Below are 24,013 nucleotides of genomic sequence, written 5' to 3' on the forward strand. Positions count from 1 at the left end.
AATATTCCGGATTATATGTAAACTGGATTGTGTAACGCAATTTTCACATACTTGAAGCACTGTTAAAAAATTTTTTTTTAAATATAATTATGTATGTACAGAATGGAATTACTTACTTAGCATAATACCTCTATTGTTGTAAAGCTATGATAAAGGCCTGATATACTTATGATAAAGGCTTCTGCATTGTTTTTTGTTAATGCAAACAAATGAACACATGCGCAAATGTGCAAAATATTCAAGTATTATTTATAGCCAGTTCCTTTTCAGTTCCCAAAGACCAGCACACTCAACACAAACATCATCATCAGCTCTGACCAATCAGATGCCATTCATGACCTCTCACCTCTGCCTTCAGCCAGCCAGACATTCATAAGTACAAAGAGCATGTGAACTGTAAAAACGGCAAGAAACACACAAAATCAACAGGGTGCAAAAAGGTAATGCAAATGGTCAGGGGAATTTCATAAGCCCCACAATATGAAATCCAGACCTACTAATGAAAACGGGTGCACAAGAAAACACGTTCACTCTTTCTCCCTGCTTTCTCATACTAGCACACAAAATGCAATAATAATAAATAACATAGCATGTCTGTCTATATGATTATCCAGTAAATACACCATGAATGCACAAATCCATTGTAAGAACTCTAATCGGAAAGCTGGGAACAGCATTTCTGCCATCACACCAAAAATGACCTAAACCCGTGAGGACTTCTCATTGGCCGTCAAGCTCTAACTGGGTCAAAATGGGTTCAGAGGGTCTGTTTCATACTAAGAAAAAGCAGAAATGATTAACAAAATGATCAAACAGTGCATCACAATAACAAAAATTGAGTGAACAGGCTTCACTTAACCCTATTCCTGTGCCAACAGTAACCATGTCTCAGTTAGACAAACTCTTTCCATCCTAATTAAAGTCAATGTTATTTTTTTCCCATACAGTGTCTTGCACAAACACAAAAACATGGATCACGGGATCTGTTTAAATATTTACACTTAATGTCTGACACTTGAATGAACATTAGCCATTCAAATGTATATGTAGACACTCCCTTTCCAAGAAAACACTAAACTTTCTGTTGATCAAACGGAGACGCATGAAGAACGCAAAAATAACAGCACACTGCAACATGATTTGGTAGTATACACCCATAAACACAAGCCGTTTTCACCAATAACACACACTCCATCCATCCATCCATCTTTAAATAACATTTTTAGCAAGAGCACAAACTCCACCCATTTATGATGGTCTTCAAAATCACCCACCATTTAAGGAGTACTTGTACACTTGTATTCCGCTCACTAACATTTCCGATTTTCCTCTCTATCACACAAACACGCTTTGGTTATTGTTTCTCAGAGCTCAGTACATGTGACTGGTGTGACCCCGTGAATCAAGAGAGCTGGGCCCAGGTCTCGCGTCAATGCGTCCAGCTGCGTCAGGTACTGCTGTGACAGCTCCGAACTGGAGGGAGGGTGGGGCAAGTACAGGAAGCGCACCGCTGCTGGAGAGCTGTGTTCCTTCAGCAGGGCATTCACAGCACACAGGAAGTCTTCAGACACTTTTTGCCTCTCTGAGCTTTGCGCTCGAAACATGCGTGCCACGTTATCCCACGCCACAATCTTAATAGAGGCACGGATCCTCAGCTTGCCCAGCAACTCTCTAAATTGCTCCTCTTTAGCCAGCCAGCCCTGGTCTTCCGATTCAGACTCCACACAGACGAATATACGTAACCTCGCACGACGCCACCTGCTGGCCATGTTTAACACGCACGCCATTTGAAGCAGGAAAAGACTGCACACGTCTGCGTGACTGGCACTGTCAGGGGACAGTAGGTTTGTCGGCCACACGTCGATGGTGTCCACGCTGTCATTTCCCCTAATGCATGTTACACCTTTGCTATCAGGCGGTAACTGGAAGAAGTACCTGGCTAAACAAACATTCTTGCCCATTTTTATGGCATCAAGGATGATGCTCACATACTCCTCGGGCTGCAGCGTGCGAGGGCTCTCCGCATGGCGCACCGGAGGAAAATGAGCCTGTAAGGATGGGAGGTCAACCCCAAAATTATCCCCCTCACCCCTATCGCCCTCGCAAAAGACAGGGTCCTGCAGGAAGTAGTCCTCTGGGTAGCAGTTGTCATAGAAGCCCAAGACCAGGGTATTAGGCTTCATACCACCTGGAAAAGAAGAGAATACATAGAAGTATTGATACATTTTTAATAATAATTCTCTACACGTCATGTTATACAGAGCAGACTTTCAAACTCATTTAAACTGTTCATTAAAAGAACTGGAACAGTTGATTTACTAAAAAGAACCAGCTCATAGTAGTCATTCGTTTCTGAAATGGACTACACTGGTCGTGCTGTATGTTTTTGATTCACTAAAAAGAACCAGCTCACAAGTATCATTTGTTGTGAAATCAGTTTACACTGGTTGTGCTGTATCTTTATGAATCATTATTACGGACCAGCTCATAGGAGTCATTTGTCTGTGAAACAGTCTATACTGGTTTTGTGTGTTTTTGATGCACTAATAAGAACCGGCTCACAAGAGTCATTTGTTTCTAAAATTCACTACACTGCATGTGCTGTATGTTTTTCACTTTGAAGAACCACCAGAGTCAACTAGTCGTGAATCTGGCTACACCTGTCACACTGTGCAGCGTGTTTGTTTTTGCATGCAGCCCATGAGGACAAAAGTCAATGAAGTCGTTTCTTGTCATTATTTAGTACAGACTTAAAAAGAAAAAGACAAAACACACTCACAACACAGATGAAATGTTTAAGGGAATGCGATTTATCAGAAAATCTGTGCATGTCTAACCCCAAAAGTCAGAATGACACAAACAGTGATTGTTTACAGCCAACTCAAGGTTATGTTCAGCTAAACTGAAGGAAGTGCTTTATTTAAATACATTTAAAACTGCTCTAAAGGGAACATGTTGCTTTTTTCCTTATGATTTGAGTACTTTTATGGTATTTTTAGCAGTCTATACGTTTTCATTTGCTAAACTATTTGTGCTGCCACCTTGTCTAGGCCTCTCTGTCTGGAATTTCACTGGCAAGGCACTTGTACTTTGTACAGTGACAATGAAGATCTAGAATATAATCTAATAGATGCTTTCTGGCTCTGTGTCAAAAAAATAACCTGATTAGGAAATGTCTCACCCAGTCCAGTGATGCGGAGCAGATGTTGAGTGCCCTGTCTGACGGAGGGAGAAAGAGTCAGATCCACAAAGGCCTTCACACCCAACTTATCCACCAGACTCAACCAGAAGTTATACTGCGGCTGCACTGGGTCTGAGGGCAACATGTCTGCAAGAGAGAGTTCAGAGAGATAACGTTTGGTCATTTGCTCCTTTCCATTCTGTGTGCAACAACATGATAAAGTAAAATGAGTTTACAGGAGGAAGAGGAAGACTGTTTAGAATAATAAAGGGAAAGTTCAGCCATTATTTAGACATTTGTCATTAAGAAGATATCTTTTTTTTTTATATAAGTGTTTTTTGTCCACCCAATGCGAATCAAAATGGTTTGGTTATTGACATTCTTCAAAATATGATGAAAATAACGACATGAGGGCGAGTAAATATTTGGGTGAAGTTTCCCTTGAGTTTCATGAACTCTGTTCTATGGGGGTGGATGAGCCCGAGTTACCAGCCAAACTGACTGTAATGAACAGATTATTATGGAAACATTTACATTAGCTGCAAAAATGTAACCGAAACAAAACAACATCAGGTATTTTGGCGTATCCGACTTCCCTGACAAGTGTAAAAGCCCTGTGACTATGTGATCAAAACATGTTTATTTGAGCATCCTGACCAGACCCACACAGCAACAATGACCCCATTTACATAAACTCAGGAAATGTTTATGCAACTGCACATCGTTTTTGGAGAAAGCAGCATTCCAAAAGTATGCATGATCGCTGATTTTTTTCATTAAGAATCGGAGGAAGCAGTTAAAACGTCTGGATTTCAGCCAGAGATCATAAAAACACAGAGTAACTGGTAACTAGCAAGGGTAGAAACGTTTGGTCTATGGGTCTTGTGAAACTTTGGTTCTCTCATAAAGTTGCCGCCTGAACCCAATACCCCTTTTGTCCTCCTACCTAGATCTCCGATCTGCACATGTCCGAGAACAAACAGCCCTCCTTTCTTCAGCTGGTTGACAAAGCAGATGAGCTGACAGGAGGAGCGTGGGTTCGCCACCATCAGTAAGACCTGCGGCCGCCAGAACTTCACATGATCCTTACGGGAGTCTAACATCAGAAGGTACTTCCTCACCTGAAAGAGCACAGAAAGATTGTCTTATGGATTTGAAGTTTAGTGCATTCACATGTGTTTTGTGTGCGTGTGTTTATGTACCTGATGGAAGATTAGTGCTTGGCTGATGTAGCCCCAGCTGCTGGTGGGAGAGCGGTAGTGCAGGATCAGCAGGAGGAGCAGCAGCAGGACGATACTGGCCGAGGAATACACTGGGTTTATCACGAACATCATTACCAGACAGCTGACAATACCCAACAAACATGTGTGCCAAGAGAAAAACTGAAATGTGGGCCTGGAAAGAAAGAAGAATTAAAATAGAGATAAATACTTACACTACTGTTCAAAAGCAAGGATGCATTAAATCAATCAAAAGTGACAGTAAAGATTTCTATTTCATGCTGTTCTTTTAAACTTTACACATCATATTTCTGTTTTTACTGTATTGTTTTGATCCAACAAATGCAACCTTGGTCAGCAAAAGAGACTATCAAAAACAGATTACCCACCCCAAACTTTTGAAAGGTTACGGTAGAGTACATCTACAAACTAAAGAATTCACAGAACATGTCCTTTGAGTGATTATCAAAAGCAAACTGAAACACCACATCAGGGTTATTATTAGACACAAGTTAAAAATCAGAGATTCTTACATAGCGAGATAAAAAGTCATAAAGGCGCAATTAAAAGAAATAAAGTTCCAGATGCAAGACATAGACACATTATAACATATGAAGTCACACTGTGAAATATGAAGTCACAATTACCTTATTAAAAAAAACGCACACACGCACACACACACACACCTGAAGTTTGGAGCGGAGGCCCATTCCAGAGCCAGACAGGCCAAATCAACCGCAGCATACGCCAACAGATAAAACACTGTCACGATACCAGCAATCACATTCAGCTGTCCTGCAAACAGCGTACACTACAACACACACACAAAATCTTAACAGACATACTCTTTATATTTTACGTGTCACAGAAATAGCATCCAAAGACATATGGACACAGCTCCCTGTACCTGCACCAGGCCCCAGGTGTAGAGCACAGACACCCATGGGTTCCCAGAGCTGGACGTGACTGCAGCCGGAGCCAGAGGCAGACCTGAAACCAGATCACACACACACAGCACAGATCAACAAACCCATGACACACCCCAACAGAGCAGTACTATCATCTCACTCCAGGATACTATTACACCATCATATCATAACAGTCTCCTCAAAGTCAAACATGTAACTTAGTCACTGCGTCAATGGGTGGTTGACAGTATGATTTCCTATATCCAGGGAATTATACTGTTGGGACATCATTTTATGTTTACATTACCATTTAAAAGTTTGGGGTCATTTGAATTTTTCAAGAAATTAATACTTTTATTCCAAAAAGATGCATTACATTTGTCAAAAGTCAGAATAAGTACTTTTACACAGTTACACAATTTATATTTTGAATAAATGCTGTTCTTTTAACTTTCTATTCATCATAAAATCCAGAAAAAAAATTACATGAATGAAAAAATGTAATGATTCTGAAAATTCAGCTGTGCCATCATAGAAATAAATTACATTTAAAATGTAATAAATTAAAAACAGCTATTTACAGTTGTAATACATTTCACAATATTTGTCTAATTAATAAATAAAATAATTTACTGAATTTATCATCAAATAAGTGCAGCCTTGGTGAGCATAAAAGATTTCTTTCAAAAACATAAAAAAATTATCTTACTGACACCAAAATGTTAACTCTAGAGTATAATCATAATCAAATAGTAATTTAGTAAAAGAGTCTTGGAAAAAGTGTGACATTAAATCACACAAGAATTTAATATGTTATATGAGTCATGATAAATGAGCCACACTAAGACAAATATATTCTTATTCTTTTTCTTTTATGCAAACAATCCGAAAATAGTGAACTGATGTTTTTCTATTTGTACATGCATTATATTTTGAATAAATGTGTACTGGTGTTTTAAGAGGGTTGAATTCTAGATATCTGTTTATTCCTTAAATTGAAACTTTTCAATATGCTTTAACCCTCTAACCCTTTCTACAATAAGTTTCTATATAAGAATTATTATAATAATAATAATCTGTAATAATTCTGTCACCACGATCCCACTGTGACAAATAATTTTCTATGATTTCTGAGAATGATTTTTTAAATATGTTTTGACAGGAAAAAATTGTGATATTTTCACAAATAAAATTCTCATTAAGAATAGATTGTTTTTTGTTTCTGTCAATTAACTGATTTCAGTAGAAAATGATTGAAGGAAATGAGCATGTGTTAAAATGTCCTTTTTTTACCTTCTTGCACAGAACATATGACCTCTCACACCATATAACAGCCTAAAAAATGTGACAAAAATGAAGCAAAACTGAAAAATATTCACTAATAATTTTTCTTAAGAACCATGAATACCGTTTTCCAAGTATTGCTCACTAATATTTTCCGATAACACTTCTTGTGGATATGTCAACAACCATACCATATATGACCCTGGACCACAAAACCAGTCACATGGGTACATTTTTGAAACCTGAAAGCTGAATAAATAAGCTTTTCATTGATGTATGGTTTGTTAGGATACTAATAAGGATAACAACTATTTTGAAAATGTAAAAAAAAAAATAATAATAATAATAATCGAAACATTGAGAAAAATCGCCTTTAAAGTTGTCCATTTATGTTCACGATTGTGCTGCATTCACTCACAAAAATATATGGTTTTATATATTTACGGTAGGAAATTTACAAAATATCTTCATGGAACATGATCTTTACTTACTATCCTAATGATTTTTGGCATAAAAGAATAATCGATAATTTTGACCCATACAATGTATTGTTGGCTATTGCCACAAATATACCCGTGTGACATGTGACTGATTTTGTGACCCATATATCACCATCTCAGTATCAGTTCTCTTACGTAGAGTTCTCTCCTACTGCGTCGAATCGACGCTGCGGGAAAGATATTTCTTTGTCGAGATTGAAGCCCAAAAAATTAATCCTTAATTTTGTAATATGTAAAACGCTTTTCTGTAGCATACAACCCTAGGCGGAGCAATACAGCTCGCCCATTGGCTGCTCCGCCAGAAAAGCACAGCCTATGCGAGGCCAGTGACGCTGACCAATGAGGGCGCTTCGCGCCCTTCTGCGTCATCTCCCGCCGAAACAGGCGTGGCCTAGGTCTATAAATACCAAGCATAGCTGCTTCCACTCCGATTTTCTTTACTTCACGAAGCTACACGCATCGTTGGACCGGATTCGAGCCACCACAGCCGTCTGACACAGCACCTCAGCAGGACGAGCCCTTACCTGAAGCCGCTGGTCATCGCCGCCTTCAGCCGCCGTTCCCTGCTGCGCTTCTCCGGCGTGGAATATCCTTTCAGTCTTTGTGTGTGTTTTGTGTGTGTGTTCGCCTACTGCGTCACACATTTTTTCCTCACAAAAGAGCACGAGTGTCTTTTTAAAGATGTCTCGCGTTTCCTGCGGCTCCTGCCGAGCCGCGCTCATCGACGGGGACCACCACGAACTATGTGTTTCCTGCTTGGGCGAGGAACATGCAGCTATCGCTCTCGGTGATGGCGGCTGCCATCACTGCGACATGATGCCAATCGCGACTCTGCGGACTCGCCTGGCATCTTTCGCTGAAGCTGCTCAACCGCCCCCTGTAGCGCCGCGCCGTAAGAAGCGCCGCGCTCAGCGGGTCCCGGAACCTCCCTCCACGAGGAGCTCGCCGCCGCCGCCGCCGCTAGCTCCTCTCAACGTTTCGCTCGAGTCGCTCACCGACGGACAACAGCCGCAGCACGCCGCTTTGTCCGTTATGGAGGACGACCAGCAAGCTGTATCTGAGGGGGATGACGACTGCTGTTCGCTTCTCGCTTCGGAGAGCGAGGGATGGGCGAGCTCTGTGGATCTCCCCTCCCCCGCCGTTCCGGAACGTCGAGGAGGGAAGATCAGCATCGAGACAGAGCTGATGCGTCTGCTCACACAGGCCGTGTCGAGCCTCGGCCTCGAGTGGTCGACGCCCGAACAACCTGCACTCAACCGGCTGGATGGCCGCTTCCTCGCTGGAGACCGCGCTGCGCCCCCCTCCAGACACGCACCATTTCTTCCTGAGCTTCACGAAGAGGTAGCGAAATCGTGGAAGGCGCCTTTTTCAGCCAGAGTGCGTACTTCTGCCTCGCCAGCATTCTCCGTAGTGGACGGTGCTCGAGACAGAGGCTACCACGCTCTCCCTCCGGTCGAGGAGGCCGTAGCGACTCACCTTTGCCCACCCTCTGCTGGACGGCGGGCTAAGGGAGTCCTACCATCGAAAGCTTGCCGCACATCGTCAGCTCTGAACGGCTGCGTGTATTCCGCCGCCGGACAAGCTGCATCGGCGCTGCACACCATGGCGGTGCTCCAAATCCACCAGGCTAACCTCCTCTGCAAGCTAGACGAGGAAGGCCCGGGCGCGATCAGTGTTCCGGACTTACGTAGCGCCACAGACCTAGCTCTTCGCGCTACAAAGTCCGCCGCACACGCCATCGGCAGGATTATGGCCTCAGCTACTGTTTCCGAGAGACATTTGTGGCTGACTCTCTCTGAAATGGCGGAGTCAGAGCGCTCTGCGTTCCTCGACGCTCCCATTTCAACGACGGGCCTCTTCGGATCCTCCGTGAAGGACTTCGCGGACCGATTCGCCGAGGTACAGAAAACTTCGCAGGCCATGAGACATTTTCTGCCAAAGCGCTCCAGTTCCGTAACAGGCCGCCCTAAACAGCCGCCTGCCCGAACTCAGCAGCGCCCCGCGCCCGCCGCACCGGCCCAGCAGCAACAGGCCCGAGAGAGACCACGGTCTCGCTCCGCCGGACGCCGCCCGCCACCGCGTGGTCCTCGGCCCAAGATTTCACTCAAGCCCGAGGCCTCGGCGCCATCCTAGCCCTGCTAGGAAAAAGACGGTGTTCGGGTCCCGCTGCGGCCGGACTTCCACCAAAGATTTTCGCTTGTACAGCCCTAAGTTCCGTGTTTGTACCAGTGTATTTAGCAGCCAACAAACCGGCCGTAAAGCCCGTTTGCCTGCACACAAACGCCGTTTTCACGGCGACCCAGATAAATCTAAAAAAGAGTTTAATTTCTGGTGTTCCGGCCAAGGCCGATGGTGTAATGTGTGTAACTGCAATGCCCACCCAGTGCCCATTCATTCACACAAGCACAGCCCCGTTCAACACAGGGTTTGCACACATAAAATCGGCTCATGCCGATTGTGCTTTGCATGTAGTGAGCGTGCCCACTATCCAGTGCCCACAACCACTACACACTGCACGTTCCGCGGTTTCTGTAAAAACGAAACTAACGAACGGTCAGTCAGTACACAAACACAGTGTCCCCGGTGTTATAAATGTGCCCGCCACCAAGCGCCCACGTTTATTCACAAACATATCGAGCCCTACGGGACTCGTCCCGCGCGCTCTCTCTCGACACAGAGAGCCGAGCGCGCGCGGGATGCATACTGTGTTAAACATGCCCCCCGCCTCACACGCCACGGCGTCCATGTCACAGCACACGGTTGCTCTCGTGTCGCCGCCATTTCGCGACCAGGGCCCAGATTACATTCAACCCCTAGTCACACGTGCAGATGCATGGGAAAGACTTCCCGGGGTCTCAGAATGGGTGCTAGAGACTATAAAAAGAGGCTATTCGCTACAGTTTCATCGACGCCCTCCCCGTTTCACGGAGAAAGTCGAAACAACGGTAAAAACAGAAGTAGCACATCTACTTCGAGCCGAAATAGCGAAGCTATTGAGCAAAGGGGCCATAGAGCCTTTATCTCAAGCTCAGAGCGAAGGGGGTCTGTACAGCAGATATTTTCTGGTACCGAAAAAAGACGGGGGTCTCAGACCCATTTTAGATCTCAGGCATCTGAACAAAGCGCTGACAAAGCGAAAGTTCAGAATGCTCACGACCAGAGCCATCCTCGCGCAGGTTCGCCGAGGAGACTGGTTTATGGCAATAGATCTGAAAGACGCGTATTTTCACATACAAATTGCGTCACGTCACAGGCGATTTTTGAGATTCGCCTTCGAGGGCCAGGCATATCAGTACACAGTCCTGCCATTCGGCCTGTCTCTAGCACCTCGTACATTTACAGTGTGCATGGACGCGGCGCTGGCACCCCTGAGACTCCGCGGCATTCGAATTCTGAATTATTTGGACGATTGGCTGATTCTAGCTCAATCACCTTCAGAACTCATCCGCCACAAGACCCTAATTCTCGATCACCTCGAGTGCTTGGGTCTGAGAGTCAATTGGGAGAAAAGTTCACTGTTTCCCAGTCAAAGGATCTCCTTTTTAGGACTGGAGCTGAACTCGCTGTCTATGACAGCTCGACTGTCATCACAACGCAGGCGAAATTCCCTGCGGATGGCGAAATCCTTCCGCAGCGGCCACATAGTGCCGCTCAAGAGATTTCAGAAAATGCTAGGCCTCATGGCCGCAGCATCGACAGCTCTACAGTTGGGCCTGCTGCGCATGCGCCCACTGCAGTTCTGGCTAAAAGCGCGTGTACCGCGCCGAGCATGGGTCCACGGTCGTTATCGCCTCAAGGTCAATCAGGAATGCGTTTCAGCCCTGACACCATGGAGAGCGTCAGACTGGTACCGGTCAGGTGTAAGCCTGGGGACTTCTTCGAGCCTGAAGGTGGTGTCCACGGACGCGTCCACCTCAGGCTGGGGAGCACTGCTCGAAGGCAGACCGTTTTTTGGCCAATGGGCAAAACGAGTCGAACTACCGCACATAAACTGCCTAGAAATGATGGCAGTGGACTTAGCGCTGAGGCGCTTCTGTCCTCGGATAAAAGGACACCACGTCCTAGTCCGTTCGGACAACACGTCGGTAGTAGCCTATATAAACCGCCAGGGTGGCGTGAGATCCCGAAACCTTTACAGGCTGACGGAACGCATACTGGTATGGGCCCAGCACAACCTGCGCTCGCTGAGAGCGATCCATGTGCCTGGTCGCCTGAATGTAGGACCAGACAGACTCTCACGGAACAATGTTCCGACAGGAGAATGGTCCCTACACACACAGACAGTGCGTCTGCTGTGGAAAACGTTCGGCAGAGCGGAGATAGACCTGTTTGCAAACCAGGAAAACGCTCACTGCCCGGAATTCTTTTCAAAGAGCACGAACGCGCTCGCCAGAGTCTGGCCCCGCCGTCCGCTCTATGCTTTTCCCCCTGTCTCGCTCCTGCCCCAAGTGCTCGAGCGAATCAGGAAAAGCGGATGCTCAGTGCTTCTTGTAGCACCATACTGGACGAATCAACCCTGGTTCCCAGTCTTGATGCAGCTCAAGAGTACTGCTCCGTGGCCGATCCCGGTGAGGAGGGATCTCCTCTCGCAGGCCAGGGGCTCGATTTTGCATCCTCACCCAGAGCTATGGTCCCTTCATGTGTGGGCCATAAACGGGTACCCGCTAAACTCCCAAAAGGAGTGTTAGACACGATCGAGCAGGCTAGGGCCCCGTCTACTAGACGGCTCTACGCTTCCAAATGGTCGGTGTTCTCTGACTGGTGTTCAGACCAAGGTCTATCACCTCTTCAGTGCGGTGAAACGGAGGTTCTCTCCTTCCTGCAGGAGCTGTTGGATAAGGGTAGGACCCCATCCACGCTCAAAGTCTATGTGGCAGCCATATCAGCGTTCGTCAATCCGACGCTTGGCCATGCACTGGGCAGAAACGACCTGGTGGTACGTTTCCTTAGAGGAGCCAGAAGGTTAAATCCTCCAAGGCCTCCCTCAGTCCCCGTTTGGGACCTTTCTACAGTGTTGAACGCTATGAAAGGGGCCCCTTTCGAGCCTATTCACTCAGTTGACATGAAACATCTGTCTCTCAAGACCATGTTTCTTTTGGCTCTCGCTTCAGTGAAGCGTGTGGGGGATCTGCAAGCGCTCTCAGTAAGAGCCTCTTGTATGGAGTTCGGGCCCAACGACTCTATAGTCGTGTTGAAACCGAAGCACGGGTATGTACCTAAGTCCCTCAACACACCGTTCAGGGCTCAGGTCATCTCCCTGTCGGCTCTGCCGGCCTCTGAGGACGGAAATAGCTTCCTTTGCCCGGTCAGGGCATTAAGAGCTTACGTGTCCCGCGCCGCTGTTTTTCGACAGACGGAGCAGCTCTTCGTTTCGTTCAGTGGGCGCTCTAAAGGGCGTGCTGCGACGAAACAGAGCCTATCTCGATGGGTAGTGGATGCCATTGCGCTAGCCTACGCATCTAGAGGTTTGGAATGCCCCCTGGGCATCAGAGCACATTCTACGAGAGGCATGGCCTCGTCGTGGGCTTGGTATAGCGGAATCTCTTTGCATGATATTTGTATGGCGGCAGGCTGGGCCTCCCCGTCTACATTTATAAGGTTCTATAACCTAGAGGTTCCCGCGTTGCAGGCTAAACTGCTCTCGGTCTAAGACCAGGTATAGTGTTCCTGCCCCGCACTGCGGCCCAGGTCACTAATGTTTAAGCATCACTCACCGACAATGTGTCCCATGAGCATGCTATTTACCCCCCCCCATATATATCTATTATTTACATATATATGTTATTATGCCCCTAGGGGCTCTATTATAAAGGGATGATGCTATCCTAGCCGCTCTCCCTGTATACTCTTGGTGTAGGCTCTGGCATGCCGGGGCGCGTGCGCGCGCCCTCGGGTGTCTGGGTCGGTCCAAGAGCACGCACGGCGTCTTACAGGGGTTCCCGCAGCGTCGATTCGACGCAGTAGGAGAGAACTCTACGTAAGAGAACGTACTCGGTTACTAACGTAACCTCGGTTCTCTCTAGGAGAGGGAACGAGTACTGCGTCTCATGCCGTGCATGCCCACGATGTGTCGCTTCTGTGACAAAAATCGGAGTGGAAGCAGCTATGCTTGGTATTTATAGACCTAGGCCACGCCTGTTTCGGCGGGAGATGACGCAGAAGGGCGCGAAGCGCCCTCATTGGTCAGCGTCACTGGCCTCGCATAGGCTGTGCTTTTCTGGCGGAGCAGCCAATGGGCGAGCTGTATTGCTCCGCCTAGGGTTGTATGCTACAGAAAAGCGTTTTACATATTACAAAATTAAGGATTAATTTTTTGGGCTTCAATCTCGACAAAGAAATATCTTTCCCGCAGCGTCGATTCGACGCAGTACTCGTTCCCTCTCCTAGAGAGAACCGAGGTTACGTTAGTAACCGAGTACGTTTTCAGTCTGAAATTTCCCCTTAAAAAGACCAAACCCTCAAATGCACACTAACCAAAAAGCTGGTCCAGAGCAAGAGCGTGGAGGATTCGGGAAGCTCCTATCATGGAGCACATAGCAGCTGAGAGAGACGCGCAGTACACCCCAATCGTCACCAACGGAGGCCACACATTCACACGCTGGAACACTGCATAATCATTGATCAACAACAACCTGAGAGAGAGAAACCAAGAGAACGACAGGAGGAATAAAAAAGAGACGAATGAGAGGAGAAACTAAACATTGTGAAAAACTAAAAATGTTCTTCCATGTGGCTTGAGTGTCGTTAACGGCACCTGTCGCAGGTTGAGCTCAGGAGCAGGAAGAGAAGCAGGTAGACAGTGAAGGTGTAGGACACCGCTATGATGGTCCCTTTAGGTATTGCCTCACTGGGGTTCTTCAGCTCACCTGAGGAAGTGAGACAAATCATATGACATGTTTTTGACACTCATCCGTTATAAGAGTTATGCTGTGAGTATTGTAAAAGGCAACACAAACACATCAGCAACCAAAAAGAGAATCCAATTAAAGTAACTGCGTGAATGGTGTATGTGGGCGTCTCTGGTTTTGTACCCGACATGTTGGCTCCTGCCATGATGCCTGTGCAGCTAGTGAACATCACAGCAAATACAGTGGCGAAAGACATCATTGTGTTGGTACTGTAGTCCAGAGAGTAGCGCGCTACAGGAGGAGACATATGGACAAAATTCATGCCAGTGCAGTAATTATATAAATGAATTAAAAGAGCTTTATGTGTGCTCCCTGATGGATGACTGCAATACAGAGCCCGTTATATATGGCTGCATTTGAGGTCATCCATAATCTTCCAAGTACTCCGCAAACTATTGTGCATTTGTTATTGGAACGGTTAAACTACATTTTATTACTGTACCTGCATGTACTTGTACCACACTACAATAATATCAACACGGTGGAAATTCATGGAGAACATGTTTGTATATGGGTCAAAGATAACTTTCTGTTTCTTCTGTTTGTCTCTGTACTACTGTACTTACAGTCATGCTCAAAAGTTTACATACACCTTGCAGAATCTGCAAAATGTTAATTACTATAACAAAATAATAGGGATCATACAAAAAGCATGCTAGACATTTTACACAAAAAGATGTTTACATATAGTCCACAAGACAAAACAAATAGCTGATTTTATACAAATGACCCCGTTCAAAAGTTTACATACCCTTGATTCTTAATACTGTGTCGCTGGATGATCCACGACTGTTTTTTTGTGATGGTTGTTCTTGAGTCCCTTGTTTGTCCTGAGCAGTTAAACTGCCCAATGTTATTCAGAAAAATCCTTCAGTTTTCCCAGCATCTTTTGCATATTTGAACCCTTTTCAGCAGTGACCGTATGATTTTGAGATACATCTTTTCACACACATATTTTTTTTGAGGGACTCAAACCCAACTAATAAAAAAAAAGTTCAAACATTAATTGATGCTCCAGATAGAAAAACAATGCATTAAAAGCAGGGGGTGAAAACTTTTGAACAGGATTTTTCCAAATTTTTCTTATTTTGTTTAAACATCACATTTTTTCAATTAGTACTGCCCTTAGGAAGCAACAGAAGATACTTGCATGTTTCCTGGATTAAGTAAAATTTACCTTGATCTTCAAATTCAAAAAGTCCCCCACCTTAATGCATCGTGTTTGAATGTTTGAACCTTTTTTAACAACAAAGTACCGGTATTAAGAATAAAAGCTACGTAAACTTTTGAACGGGATCGATACATTTGAATAAATTCCGCTATTTTTTGTCTTGTGGAGTATATGTAAACATATTTTATGTAAAATATCGTATTCAGGACAGTACTAAAAACTAAATAACATGCATTTTGTATGATCCGTTATTTTGTTAAAATAATTAAAATTTTGCAGATTCTGCAACGTGTATGTAAACTTTTGAGCACAACTGTATCTTTGTTATATTATTTATAAATATCTCTTAATTAAAAACTTGAATCAAACATGCTTTAGTTTAAACAATCCAAAAATCTTTACTATTATATTTGATCAACTGAATGCATATTTGATGAATGAAAGCATTAATTTCTTTCAAATAAATCCTTACTAAACCTTACTTTGCATTTAAATTCAAAAACCTATTATAAACTTCCTTTACTTGTAAATAAAAATATTCTTTTGAGAAACGTTAAATTCTTCAGTCAAATGTTTGCCTCTTTGTTTTGCGTTTTTCAAAATATCATTAGAAAAGTATAAATATTCAATCATTTGAATATTTCACTGTCCAATATTAAAACAAATTCCACTAAATGATTAATCTAACATACTCCATAATTGGGATCAGTCTCATTTGTCTTTAAAGTATTTTGAAATAGAACTGCTAAAGAGCATCAATTGTCATCACCACAACAGTTAGTATCATTATTGCATTGAAGATAATCTCACTCACGTCCAAGGTTGTTCTTTAATGTAGTGCCGTTGAAGCCTGTGTAGCTGGGGTTGACAGTGATGCTGTGGTTGTTGCCGTATGTGTGTGTGATGTTGAAGCGCTGTGGACTGACTATAAGGGGGCTGATGATGATGGAGATCAGTGACACCGTCACCACCAGCAGAATGATAAAAGAGGCTTTGGCGTAGATATGAGCACCGACCAGACACACCACCAGACATAGCAACAGCACTACAGAGGAGTACAACACAGTGTACCAGTAACCCTGCGGCAACACACGCACACCCTGTGACAGAGCAGAGCCTGGAGAGAGAAGAAGAGAAGCTTCGCTGTAAAAAAAACTAGGTTACTGATTTCATTTGTTCAAAGACTGTTTAGTACAGTGTGCTTCAATGCAGCGCTCACCTGGATCCTTCCCGAAGACGTCCAGTATGGCCTCCACCAGGCCGAGTACATAGACGCCACACGCACACACCTTCGCCAAGTAAAACATCAGGCCGATACTGCCTCCAAACTCTGGCCCCAGAGAACGACTGATCATGACTAATACTAAAGAGTTAAATGTCAACAACAACAATATGCAAACACTCATGAACAACAAATTCCAATCGGAAGGGAGCACCCATATGCCTTTCTCACTCCGAGGGGAAAAACCTTTGAAGTGGAGACTTTGGAGGGAGGGAGGCACCCGTTTGTCAAGTTTTAGCCGTTTGGAATGCACTTGGCAAAGGGAGCAATGAAAGACAATGTAATTTCTTCATTATCCTCACCGTAACCCTGGTTTTAGGGTTAAGGTTAGGGCTAGTCATTTAGTCGGGGCGAGGATTGCATTATAGCAATTAATGCCCTCACAAAGATAGTCATACAAACTTCATATGAAATGCATGACGAAAATTTCTGTAATATATCACAAATAAAACAACTTGAAAAATAAATTCTGTCATTAACTCTCATATTGTTCCAAACCAATAAGGCAAATTAAGATTTTTTTTTATGCAGTCTGAGAGCTTTGCATCCCCACATAGACTGCAACGTAATCACCACTTTCAAGGCCCATAAAAGTACTAAAGACTTAATAAAGGTAAAATAGTCCATGTGGCTAAAGTGGTTTAACATTAAAAGTACAATAGGTGATTCTCTATTTTTTTTTTGTTATGCTGGTTGAAAGTCTCCTCATATCCTGATAGCAATCACAATGTTAAGCAGTCTAAATGTAGATATATATATTTGTCTGTGGAAGGCATAGGACCATAAAATGTCCATTCACTTATTTAATTTGGTCAGAATTAAATTATACCATGTGCCCCCTGTCAGTCAACGTGTGTTTGCATAGCACTGCGCAGCCTGTTCACGCAGACATCATACGTCATCAGCACGTTCTCATACACTGTGCAAACAGAGTGAGAATGGCAGGCAAACAACCTAACTTTCCTTCTGAACCAACAAACAAATGGAAGATTTTCATGTTTGACAGTACAGTTCTATGCACCGCTGACTTTGCCCTATGCAGATAACGCAGTGAGATTCGACTGTGTTGCACTATGTCCTAACATTGCATTAGCCTGGGTTCCCCCATGTTGCCTTGCACGCGATTTTATTCACGCTGCGAGGCAGCCTGGATTCCATGGACCAGATTTTCGCCTCAGCGAGGGGACCAATCACAGAACGGGGAGGGAGCGGCAAGATGATGACGACGTCTATGCGGCACACCGAAGCAGTTTGTTTATATCAACATGTGCACTGCCGATTTACCTCTTCTACCCTCATGTTTGTCTTGCACAAACGGAAATAGTCGCTGAACGCCATCGTGTACGCCATCTGGTCGTCTAGCTTCTGGCCTGTGTGCTTTCGTGTGTTTTGGAGGAGGCGTGTCTTTGGACAGTGATTTGCAGGGAGGGTGGGATCATATGCTTTCAATGCTAGCAGGCTAAAGTTAGCATTTCCCAGATCACCTATTGCACCTTTAATGTTATGAAGCAACGAGAATACTTTTTGTGCGCAAAAAAAAAACAATGACTTTATTCAACAACTTCTCTTCCGTGTCAGTCTCTGACGCTGTTCACGTTGTAAACACAGTGCAACGCTTCCGGGTTCTACGTCAAAAAGTCGGCTCAGTACCGGCCAGCTCCTGCGTCAGCAGCTTACGCATGTGTCGAGGCGCTCACATGAAGAGTGTCAGAGACTGACACAGAAGAGAAGAAATTGTTGAATAAAGTCGTTATTTTTTTGTGTGCACAAAAAGGATTCTCGTCGCTGCATAACATTAAGGTTAAACCACTTTAGTCTTTACTTTAGGGGGGGAATCTCTCAATTTCATCTGGTTTGGAACGACATGAGAGAGTAATTAATGACAGAATTTTCATTTTTGGGTGAACCAACCCTTTAATTGATTATGTTTATTCATTATCTTGAACTTTCCTGCCATCTAGCTTAAAAATTAATGACCTTATGCGTGTAGTGACCATAAATGATAAAATGGCTTCCTTGAAGTGATCATAGCATGTACCATTTGCTAATGGACTTTAAGTTATCGAAGGGATTTGTCGAAGGGATTCCAACCTTTGTGAAGGGATTCAGTTGTTCACTATCATTTGGAAAGCTCCAACAAATTGTGTCCCTTTACCAAATAGAGTGCAACAGTCAGGTTCCAGAAGTAAAAATTATATTAATTTTCTCCGTAAGGAAATAGATTTTTTACGATAGCTTATAAACCTTTAAAGACAGGCCTACTGTGAGCTACAAGGTTGTTAATCCATGGTATTTGCTTCTGTTAAAGCCGTCAGTCCACGTTATTTCAGCATTTTTTTTTTTATAATATTTTTTTAATAATCGTGTTTAACAGTGGAATTCCTGGTGAAAAACTACATTACCAGAGAGTAAAAAAAAAACACACACACACCAAAATAGCTTTTTTACTCCGCCCACTCCCATGAAGCATTGTGAATTATGTAATCGAGTCTAACTGCCTACGCTCTCAAAATGCTTGTATATATGTGCCATCCAGAAACTTGCGCTCTGCAAGCGAGCGGCGTCTTGTGGTGCCATCTCAAAGAGGCACAAAACCTCTTTCTCTGACCTTTACCATGACTGTTCCCTGCTGGTGGAATGATCTGCCTAACTCAGCCAGAGCTACTGAGTCCGTAGCCATTTTTAAGAAACTGCTGAAGACGTATCTTTTTCGACAGCACTTCGGCAGATCCAGTAATACTAACACTTTCTTTATTCTTTCCCTCAATAAAACCAATAAGTACACAGTCTTGTACCTTTGTCTTTTTCTTTGTAGTGTAGTGATTCACCTCATAGCTGATTGGCTTGGTTCAGGGCTTATAACTCTTTAACAAAGACTATTTTAAAATCCCTATGAAAAAAAAAAAAAAAAGACTTCTGGAACCACTATTGCCCTTCAAAAAAACAGCATTTGGAATTCACCCTGCAACTAGCACTCTACAGACCTTATGTAGCCCCGCCCCTTTTCAGCGCTGCTCTCGTTGTCTTTTGTCTTCCGGTCTGTATTGTCACAGCGATCTTGGGTATTTATGAATGAACGGCTCGTTTTAAAATCTTTCCGGTCTACTGACATTTAAAGGTTTTTTTTTAAATATTTTATTAACTAAAATCAATGTCTTTATTCATAAATATGTCCTCAATGGTGTACAATTACCTCTCCCAATGATCCGACTTATCCTCGTACGCGAAGAATTTCTTATCTTTATTTACATGGGACAGGCAACTCCACAGAGGCTTCCATGTCGTTCCTCCATCTTGAAAAATTATAATAGCAGAGAGGGACAAAAAGCACTAGGCTACCTCAACGCGTTTCCACAACGCGTGTTCGCCCAGAGCCAGCGTAACGTGACTAACACCAGCTGAAGCGGACAATGAGAGAGCCGTAATGCATGTCACTGTCCTGGTAAATTTGAAAGGTTGCACTGTACGGTACTACATAATTCAGGATCATACTTATGCCGAGCCACAGGAGAAATGCCAAAATTGAATTTAAAAGGAAACGTGACCGGCGAATTCAAAAACCGAGGGTAAATAACGGGATAGCTTTACCCAGTTGGAAAGAGCGAATAAAGGAGAAAGACTTTGAAAGGGACTCTGAAGTTGCCTGCTTTCTTCTCGACGGGTAAGTCAATGTTACGGTCTAAATTACAAGCTTTTTTTTCAGTCCTTGGTTGTGTAATTCATTATATAGGCAGCTTAACAGTAGAACATGTAACATATAGTTAAACTCGACGAAGGGCTATGTTGTCATAGCTTCTTGGTACATAACGGCTACCGTAGTGCAACACGTGTTTGAAAAAACGAGGAGCTAGAGAGCACTATTCGTTTGAATGCAAAATACAATTTCACCGCTTAATGGGAGTAATTCCTACACACTGTCCCTTTAAGACATTTGCTTTAAACATTACAATCCTCACGATAACTTTCATTAACTTTACATTAAGTAAATCCACTTAAAAAGCTAATTACTCCTGGACAGCAATGCCATAGAAATATACAGAGCAACCGCAAAAACGCAAGTTCAAAGACAATATTCTAAAGATGGCTGCGCCCTCGTTTCTCTGGCGCATAAGGTCTACAAGGCAGAGAGATTGGTTAAGGATACAGTAGGCCCCGCCCCCTTCCACAGCGCCATTAGTCGAAATGGCACATATAGACAGGATTGTCAATGAAATGATGAAGTAGGCCACACACAGCATGAGGAGACCATGGAGAAGACCGGCCTGGCCCACAACAAAACCTGAAACATAGACACTTGTCAGAATTATTTATGCACAAAAAATACACCCAGAGCCACACAGATGGAAGTTATAATGTGATACATCACCATATTAAAATGCTTTATAAAATGTCCTGCCATACTCTTCTGTCTTTTCCAATGTCACACTCACCTGTTCGAAGAAAGAGCACAATACTGAACATGGAGAGGATGGTGGGCACCATGACACCAAAGAAGGTGTTGAGTTTGCGGGGGTTTGATTTGGGGGAAACCTCTCCTGTCACTGCCGATCCACCCCTGGAGTCTTCAGCATCTCCCATCATGCTGTACACTCCGTGAACAAGAAGAGGCGAGTGCTCGTTTGCCATAGTCTGAAAAACAGGAACCTACAGATAAAACCGTTTCCTGTTCAGTACAATCAACTAAAAAAAGACACAAATAGATTTTTTAAACTTTTGTCAGCTGTTAAAAGAGCTTTGACTGTTTGTATTATTATTGAAATATGCTAAATCTAGACTACTAAACTACACAAAAGCTTGGGGTCAGTAAGATTTTTTTTTAAATAGTTAATATTTTTTATTTTGCAAGGGTGCACTAAATTGCTAAAAAATACAGTGAAGACTGTTACATTGTTAAACTATTTTTTTTTTTATTAAAAAAAGACAGTGAAGACTTACATTGTTAAACTATTTTTTTTATTTAAAAAATACAGTGAAGACTTACATTGTTAAGCTATTTTTTTTTATTAAAAAAGACAGTGAAGACCGTTACATTGTTAAACTATTTTTTTATTAAATTAAACAAAAAGCAGCAAATCAGCATATTAGAATGATTTCTGAAGCATCATGTGACACTGAAGACTGGAGAAGGAATAAATGACATTTTTTAATATATTAAAAAAATTATAATAATCCCAAACTGGTAGTGTGTATTTTTGCTGTTGTAATCTAATAATTATTATTTTTTAAATGGGTCAAAAAGCAGAAATAAAATTATAATAAAAAGCAGTACTATGGTCTTACTATGGTAATGTCAAGTTCATGATAATTGGATAAGGATTTCTTATATTGGCTTTTTTTTTTTTTTTTTTACAGAGTTTACTTTCAAAACATCTAGCTGATTAATTATTGTATAGCTGAGCATAACTCAAATCCCTTCACCATAGAAATGTCAGTGGCTAGTATTTTGTTCATTTGCATGGCTTTTTCAGGCCTGAATCAGTTTTCAAATTGCCCTAGATTTCAATGACAGAACCCTGAAACTACAAGACAATGAATGTCTCATTGAACGTCTTGGGTGTTTTTACAACAAATGTTGCATCGTTCTAGTAGCGGAAGTGCATGACAATGTAAACAATCCAAAATGCGGTTGAAAAACAAATGTTAAGTCTTATAAAGGTAAAGAGAATAACCTGACTATAAAATACCCCGCTGCCATACAACAACAACATCCAAGTAGTTTGAATAAACTAGCAGACATTCATTCCAGAAAAGGCATCTGACATTTCTAGAGGAGAATGATCCTCCATCTCAAGCAGTCACAGATGCCTGGGCGTGTACGGTTATCATTCATGACACATAACGTTAACGGTAAAGTACAGTAGGGAGGTGAAGAAACAAACAACCTACCTGTCCTTTAAACAACAACGGCGGACGCCGATCTAAAGGCGGGATGTTACTTCCGCTTTTAGGAAGAAACTACACAAAACCACAAGGAAACAAAACTACTCGTTTTGAGAATGTGGATGCAGGATGTCCTAATGTTGTTTCATCAGAGCATTATGTCGAGTTGGTTTCGTTTCTTTAAAGAATCGCAGGTAGAAAGTTCTCAGATCTCGTGATCAAACCCCCGGGACATGACACATGACGGATGGTGGGAGACCCCTGTGGACCTGACAATGAACAACAGACAGCGGGACCTTATTAATGAAAACATAAATCTATTACGTAACGGTCCATGAAAAGGTGCCAATTGAAACCATACTCTCATACGGCAGCACGGCAGGATTGTGTGCATCGCCTGGCTGACTCTTTATTTGTTTAAAAAAAGAAAAAGAAAAAAGTCACGGGACAGAGAAAGTGCCCATGTGACTCCACAGAGAGGACGGGTGAAATATCACAGGAGGGGGATGATTTTGAGTAGAACATGAGAGAACCGTGCTGTTTACTATTTGACTCGTTATTTAAAGACCTATCTGATCAGTCAAACTTTTTTTAAAATTAGAAATCAAACAATGTACCCTACCAAACATACACATTTCTTAATTTTAGGTTGTATTAAACTTACGTTAAGCGTTTAAAATGCAAACAAAAAAAATTATCACGTTAGTAGCCCTACTAGATAAATGTATTTAATAATTGTATTCCCCCAGCAGTAGTGCTTTCATTTGTCAGGTCAAAATGTTAAACTGATGCATTTAAAATATTTGAAGTGCTACATTTATACCAAGTATAAAAAAAAATAATTAGTTTCAGCTCTGATTTATGCAGGAAGCACATTGTTGCACGACAGTGAGTAAAATTAATTCTCAAGACCAGAAAATGCATTATTGAACAGTTTATTCCTATCTGGAACTCATTTCAATTTTTCGCAGTGTAACATCAAGTTGTTCTTATGCATGAAAACAACTCGTAAATTCTGGCTATGCTGCATGTTTGATGAGGTATTTTTGTACATTTGTATATGGATCTAAATCAGCTGGGTTGAAGAACAAAGATCTAAATGATATGTTGATGTGTAAAAATGTTCATACAATCAGGCAAATATATATCTTCCAATATAACTCCAATTGGTTCTGGCCCAAACTTTTGCTGAATTAACTTTATGTGAGGAGTGTTTTGCACAACACCATAATTAAAAATTAAGAATAAGTATAGGCCTTAGACTGAAATAGACATGTGCCATTATTCAATAGTACGGTACATTGCGGCAGTGAAAGTACGGTGTTGTTATCATGCACACTTCAAAATAAAGTGAATAATTCTAGATACCTCATTACTCGAACTGTTAAGATTTTTAGAATACACATTAATTCATATTTTCCATGAACCGGTTAAAACTGATGACACTGAATGCATTTGCTGCGTAATAAATTGGTCCAATTTTCGCATTAGTCTGAATAAAAATGTCAGACCGGCTGAATGAAAAAGCAAATTCCTTCTCTGACAGAAGGTGGCACTTATGGAAAAGCAGAATTACAGTGGTAACCCAAAGTTACCCCACAAAAAGCTGTGCAACTCTCTGTTTCTGAACTCAAGGAAATTAAATCAAATTGCATTAAATGTTCAAATTATTGTATTCA

General features: G+C 42.7%; 1 protein-coding gene across 1 annotated transcript; it reads right to left on the reverse strand.

Annotated features, from left to right (window-relative positions):
- Positions 1 to 155: 155 nt before the first annotated feature.
- On the reverse strand, positions 156 to 22,753 carry slc12a9 (solute carrier family 12 member 9). The gene is made up of 14 exons (XM_079607271.1): positions 22,341 to 22,753; positions 20,885 to 21,083; positions 20,599 to 20,733; positions 16,392 to 16,529; positions 15,987 to 16,289; positions 14,125 to 14,232; positions 13,848 to 13,959; positions 13,568 to 13,725; positions 5,309 to 5,391; positions 5,088 to 5,212; positions 4,384 to 4,576; positions 4,128 to 4,302; positions 3,182 to 3,328; positions 156 to 2,188 (listed from the first exon to the last, which is right to left on the reverse strand). Exons 2-14 carry the CDS (start codon positions 21,078 to 21,080, stop codon positions 1,365 to 1,367), a joined length of 2,697 nt encoding a protein of 898 aa, XP_079463397.1. The 5' UTR covers positions 21,081 to 21,083; positions 22,341 to 22,753; the 3' UTR covers positions 156 to 1,364.
- Positions 22,754 to 24,013: the final 1,260 nt, after the last annotated feature.

Source organism: Phoxinus phoxinus (genome assembly GCF_949152265.1).
Source record: "Phoxinus phoxinus genome assembly, chromosome: 3".
Classification (NCBI taxonomy): domain Eukaryota; kingdom Metazoa; phylum Chordata; class Actinopteri; order Cypriniformes; family Leuciscidae; genus Phoxinus; species Phoxinus phoxinus.

Bases quoted from the DNA above. Each gene is read 5' to 3' on its own strand.
- slc12a9 (XM_079607271.1), bottom strand. From the start codon at position 21,080: ATGGCAAACGAGCACTCGCCTCTTCTTGTTCACGGAGTGTACAGCATG. The intron at 13,960-14,124 runs GTACAAAACCAG...TCACTTCCTCAG, and splicing joins GGCAGGAGCCAACATGTCGG to GTGAGCTGAAGAACCCCAGT. The intron at 3,329-4,127 runs GTAGGAGGACAA...TCTCTCTTGCAG, and splicing joins TGTGCAGATCGGAGATCTAG to ACATGTTGCCCTCAGACCCA.